The sequence below is a fragment of the Oncorhynchus kisutch genome, unplaced genomic scaffold (assembly GCF_002021735.2).
Source record: "Oncorhynchus kisutch isolate 150728-3 unplaced genomic scaffold, Okis_V2 Okis01b-Okis20b_hom, whole genome shotgun sequence".
In the NCBI taxonomy this organism is placed as follows: Eukaryota; Metazoa; Chordata; class Actinopteri; order Salmoniformes; family Salmonidae; genus Oncorhynchus; species Oncorhynchus kisutch.
In genome coordinates, this window is record NW_022261978.1 from 5,786,958 (window position 1) to 5,792,709 (window position 5,752).

Below are 5,752 nucleotides of genomic sequence, written 5' to 3' on the forward strand. Positions count from 1 at the left end.
GGGAGGGAGGGTAGAGGGAGAACACAGACCAGGGAGGGAGGGTAGAGGGAGAACACAGACCAGGGAGGGAGGGTAGAGGGAGAACACAGACCAGGGAGGGAGGGTAGAGGGAGAACACAGACCAGGGAGGGAGGGTAGAGGGAGAACACAGACCAGGGAGGGAGGGTAGAGGGAGAACACAGACCAGGGAGGGAGGGTAGAGGGAGAACACAGACCAGGGAGGGAGGGTAGAGGGAGAACACAGACCAGGGAGGGAGGGTAGAGGGAGAACACAGACCAGGGAGGGAGGGTAGAGGGAGAACACAGACCAGGGAGGGAGGGTAGAGGGAGAACACAGACCAGGGAGGGAGGGTAGAGGACACAGACCAGGGAGGGAGGGTAGAGGGAGAACACAGACTAGGGAGGGAGGGTAGAGGGAGAACACAGACCAGGGAGGGAGGGTAGAGGGAGAACACAGACCAGAGAGGGAGGGTAGAGGGAGAACACAGACCAGGGAGGGAGGGTAGAGGGAGAACACAGACCAGGGAGGGGGGGTAGAGGGAGAACACAGACCAGGGAGGGAGTATAGAGGGAGGCTAGAGGGAGAACACAGACCAGGGAGGGAGGGTAGAGGGAGAACACAGACCAGGGAGGGAGGCTAGAGGGAGAACACAGACCAGGGAGGGAGTGTAGAGAGAGGCTAGAGGGAGAACACAGACCAGGGAGGGAGGGTAGAGGGAGAACACAGACCAGGGAGGGAGGGTAGAGGGAGAACACAGACCAGGGAGGGAGGGTAGTAATAAACATGTTAAATAACTGATCATATTATAAAGTGATGAACAATCCCTGATGGTTGTCATTATACAGTAATAATCTACTCTTCTGCTACTACTTGACATTAAGATGAGGAAGAGATTGATACTTCACACTGCCTACTCTTCCTCGTATTTGCTTAATTGGAATGTGTTGTGAAATAATCAAATGCATATTCAACTGCCTCTTTTGCAAGTACAGCACCTCCAACTGCAATAGCTGCTGGTCCTGAAAACAGCGCTGTGACACCAGTTGCTAACAGTCCAACAAGTTTTCTTGATATGTCCTTTAACCTTTTCAGTCTCTCCTCTTCCTTCTTCCTGATCTCCTTCTGTCTCTTCCTTACCTTTCTCGCCTTCTCTTCCCGTTTTCTGATCTCCTCCTCTTGTTTCTTCTTCTCCTCCTGTCTCTTCCTCTCCTCCTCTCTCTCCTTCTTCTCCTGTCTCTTCCTCTCCTCCTCTCTCGCCTTCTCTTCCCATTTTCTGATCTCCTCCTCTTGTTTCTTCTTCTCCTCCTGTCTCTTCCTCTCCTCCTCTCTCGCCTTCTCTTCCCGTTTTCTGATTTCCTCCTCTTGTTTCTTCTTCGCCTCCTCCTCTCTCTCCTTCTCCTCCTGTCTCTTCCTCTCCTCCTCCCCTTTGATCTTCCTCTGAACGTCCTGGTACATCTCATTGGTGTAGTGTTTTCCTCCATTCTTCATCACCATCTCATCTATCTTCTTCAGCAGCTCTGTGACCTGGGTGTTGTCATTCTTCTTTTTATTATTGAAGACATGATTTCTTCCCTTAAAGACCTTGATGAGTTTCATAAGCTCCTCACTCGTATTCAGAAAGTCCACCATTGATTTGTCCTCCAGCTGGTCTCCACCAGTGAACAGAATGACGATGTACTTTGAGGCATCTTCTCCAAAGTTCTCCTGGATCCACTTCACAGTGTTCTGCTCCTCCTCTGTGAACCTCCCCAGTCTGATCACCAGCAGGAACGCGTGAGGTCCTGGGACTGACATGTAGATGGCCTTCTCTATTTCACTTTTCCTCTCTTCTTTAGACCGTTTTGTGTCATAGAGCCCCGGGGTGTCGATTACATCAATCTTCCTCCCATCCACCACTCCACTCTGTTTCTCACAGTGATCAGTGACAGACCCAGCGGTGAAGTCTACTTTAAACCCCCCCATCTTTCTCCCCAGGATGGTGTTTCCTGTTGCACTCTTCCCTGATCCAGTCTTCCCCACCAGAACTATCCTCAGGTCAGAGGGGTGGCCTGCATCTGTGAAAACAGACAAGTGCTTGAGTTGATAGTGATTGTCTTGATGAAAAGCTAATGAAATGTGTGTTTGTGTATCGAGCATGTGTGAGGACGGATCTACAGAGCAGATGCCCCTTTGTCCCTCAAGTCTCCCTTCTGGGTTGTAGTATAATTTTAAGATAAATGTTTCTGTCATTGTTGTTCAGAACCCACTACTCGCAAGTTGTTGTCAAATTCGTCACCCTCCACCCCATACGTAGGTTGCACCTGTTCACCAGTCTGCCCTGTAAGGAGATTGAACCTGTTCACCAGTCTTCCCTGTAAGGAGATTGCACCTGTTCACCAGTCTCCCCTGTAAGGAGATTGCACCTGTTCACCAGTCTGCCCTGTAAGGAGACTGAGCCTGTTCACCAGTCTGCCCTGTAAGGAGATTGCACCTGTTCACCAGTCTGCCCTGTAAGGAGATTGCACCTGTTCACCAGTCTGCCCTGTAAGGAGATTGCACCTGTTCACCAGTCTGCCCTGTAAGGAGATTGCACCTGTTCACCAGTCTGCCCTGTAAGGAGATTGCACCTGTTCACCAGTCTGCCCTGTAAGGAGATTGCACCTGTTCACCAGTCTGCCCTGTAAGGAGACTGAACCTGTTCACCAGTCTGCCCTGTAAGGAGATTGCACCTGTTCACCAGTCTGCCCTGTAAGGAGATTGCACCTGTTCACCAGTCTGCCCTGTAAGGAGATTGCACCTGTTCACCAGTCTGCCCTGTAAGGAGATTGCACCTGTTCACCAGTCTGCCCTGTAAGGAGACTGAACCTGCCCAGTATCAAAACATGGATGGCTTGAGAGACCTTAACATTTGTTTAACACGTGATAACACTTGATTTAGCCGACATCATCATCATCATCATCATCATCATCCACATTCAGTCTGATCGGCTGATAGGAGCAGAAAGAGAGGAAGAAGAGACTTCAGTCTGATTGGCTGATAGGAGCAGAAAGAGAGGAAGAAGAGACTTCAGTCTGATTGTCTGATAGGAGCAGAAAGAGAGGAAGAAGAGACTTCAGTCTGATTGGCTGATAGGAGCAGAAAGAGAGGAAGAAGATACTTCAGTCTGATTGGCTGATAGGAGCAGAAAGAGAGGAAGAAGAGACTTCAGTCTGATTGGCTGATAGGAGCAGAAAGAGAGGAAGAAGAGACTTCAGTCTGATTGGCTGATAGGAGCAGAAAGAGAGGAAGAAGAGACTTCAGTCTGATTGGCTGATAGGAGCAGAAAGAGAGGAAGAAGAGACTTCAGTCTGATTGGCTGATAGGAGCAGAAAGAGAGGAAGAAGAGACTTCAGTCTGATTGTCTTTTCTTCTTCTCTACACTCCTATCAGCTAAAGGTAAATCTCAACCAGTAAAATAAATACATCTAACCAGCATCAATCATCAACATCAATGATCAGCTGATAGCCCACCCTCTTTTCTCCATGTCAATCATGTCTTTAGGAGGCGCTGAACTAGCTTGTTTACAGTTTCTAATTAAATAAATAGGTCTATTTAAACATGTTACATTTACACCACAGTGGCATTTAGTATTTTCTCAATTTCGCCTTTTTTCATTTTGAGCACCTTCCCCTGAAAGGTCTGTTGTGTGTTTGAGCAGCATGTATATGTGTACGCGGGGGTGTGTTTTTGAGCAGCATGTATATGTGTACGCGGGGGTGTGTTTGAGCAGCATGTATATGTGTACGCGGGGGTGTGTTTGAGCAGCATGTATATGTGTACGCGGGGGGGTGTTTGAGCAGCATGTATATGTGTACGCGGGTGTGTGTGTGTGTGTGTGTGTGTGTGTGTGTGTGTGTGTGTGTGTGTGTGTGTGTGTGTGTACCTTGGCATTGACCAGTGAAGGCTTGCAGACAGAGTGTCAACAGGAACAGAATCTTCAGAGTCCCTCTTCCTCGTTCCATCTCTGCTACAGTCGGCCAATCAAAAACATAGAAACATATGATGACCTCATTGCAAAAAACAAAGTCCACATAAATGAAATTATAATTTATTCTCAGCCGCTTCACTTTAAACCAATATGAACTATAAGAAGAGTAATGCTATGTGGTGTTATTTGACTTTAAAACAATATGAACTATAAGAAGAGTAATGCTATGTGGTGTTATTTGACTTTAAAACAATATGAACTATAAGAAGAGTAATGCTATGTGGTGTTATTTGACTTTAAAACAATATGAACTACAAGAAGAGTAATGCTATGTGGTGTTATTTGACTTTAAAACAATATGAACTATAAGAAGAGTAATGCTATGTGGTGTTATTTGACTCAGTACCAAGATACCTGCACGTCAGTCCCTCACAGCAACAACCTGCTGTACACTGTGGTATAATGACCTGTCACTCAGTACCAAGAAACCTGCACGTCAGTCCCTCACAGCAACAACCTGCTGTACACTGTGGTATAATGACCTGTCACTCAGTACCAAGAAACCTGCACGTCAGTCCCTCACAGCAACAACCTGCTATAAGCTGTGTTGACTCAAGGTTTGCCCACTTCAATTAGATATATAGCAGGGTTACCCAACCCACGGCCCACAGGCTGAATTTGGCCCGCAGGTGGTTTAATTTGGCCCACCAATTTTATGAGCAAAACATTAAGACTGAAGCAACACGAGGAAATCAGCCCTTGAACTCTCTTAGGTAAATATCATAGACCCAGACCTGTGCTACACTATCTTGTCCTAGACCCTCTGGTTTCTATTCAATTAAACAAGATAAATGTTTCAGGTAAAAGTGAAAAACCTAATTCTCCTTTCATTGTTATCCAATATTAAACCACATGTATAAATACAAACAGAAGAATGTGATTGTTGACTTTCCAAGAAACGTGTTTATTTTGATTAAATTGTCTTGGCATGTCTAGTGATGTCATTGTTTGATTATGTATGCATCAATGTCAACAAACCTGGTATAAATAAAATGTTTACTCCATATTGTGCTCCAGTTATTACAATACATTGTTGTACATTTCATTAGTAAGTTAGTTAAGTTGAATACTCACTTTTAGTGGAGTTGCACGTGTCTGTTAATTGTTCCCTGTTGTGACAATGAGAGCTGAAGCTATGTGCTGCAACTTATAGTCAGAGTTAAGTTTCGTTTCACCAGTAACTAGTCATTTCTAGCCAATGAGAGGAGTAATTCACCTCAGGACAGACAGAGGCTGAAATCTGATTGGGTGTCACTATTATCAACCTCCTCTGACAACTCAACCTTGGATAAGCCACAACTCTGGGTAAAATGAAATGTGTTGGACACAGACCTTTTCTTCTGGGAAAAAGGTTCAAATTAAAATAGCAAATGAAACATTTTCAAATGTAACTATGTAGTTGTCTAACCTGGTCCCAGATCTGTTTGTTCTCTTTCCAACTCCATTGATCACTATATACTGTAGTTGTCTAGCCTGGTCCCAGATCTGTGTGTTCTCTTTCCAACTCCATTGATCACTATATACTGTAGTTGTCTAACCTGGTCCCAGATCTGTTTGTTATCTTTCCAACTCCATTGATCACTATATACTGTAGTTGTCTAACCTGGTCCCAGATCTGTTTGTTCTCTTTCCAACTCCATTGATCACTATATACTGTAGTTGCCTAGCCTGGTCCCAGATCTGTTTGTTCTCTTTCCAACTCCATTGATCACTATATACTGTAGTTGCCTAGCCTGGTCCCAG

General features: G+C 45.5%; 1 protein-coding gene across 2 annotated transcripts; it reads right to left on the minus strand.

Annotated features, from left to right (window-relative positions):
* Positions 1-678: 678 nt before the first annotated feature.
* On the minus strand, positions 679-5,297 carry LOC109878017 (GTPase IMAP family member 7-like). 2 transcript variants are annotated; one of them, XM_020470252.2, is made up of 3 exons: positions 5,084-5,297; positions 3,905-3,985; positions 679-2,055 (listed from the first exon to the last, which is right to left on the minus strand). In XM_020470252.2, the coding sequence occupies exons 2-3, from the start codon at positions 3,981-3,983 to the stop codon at positions 932-934; spliced, it is 1,203 nt and encodes a 400-aa protein (XP_020325841.1). In that variant the 5' UTR covers positions 3,984-3,985; positions 5,084-5,297; the 3' UTR covers positions 679-931. The 2 variants fall into 2 exon arrangements, with proteins under 2 accessions (XP_020325841.1, XP_020325840.1); XM_020470251.2 differs by having other exon boundaries at positions 3,905-3,988.
* Positions 5,298-5,752: the final 455 nt, after the last annotated feature.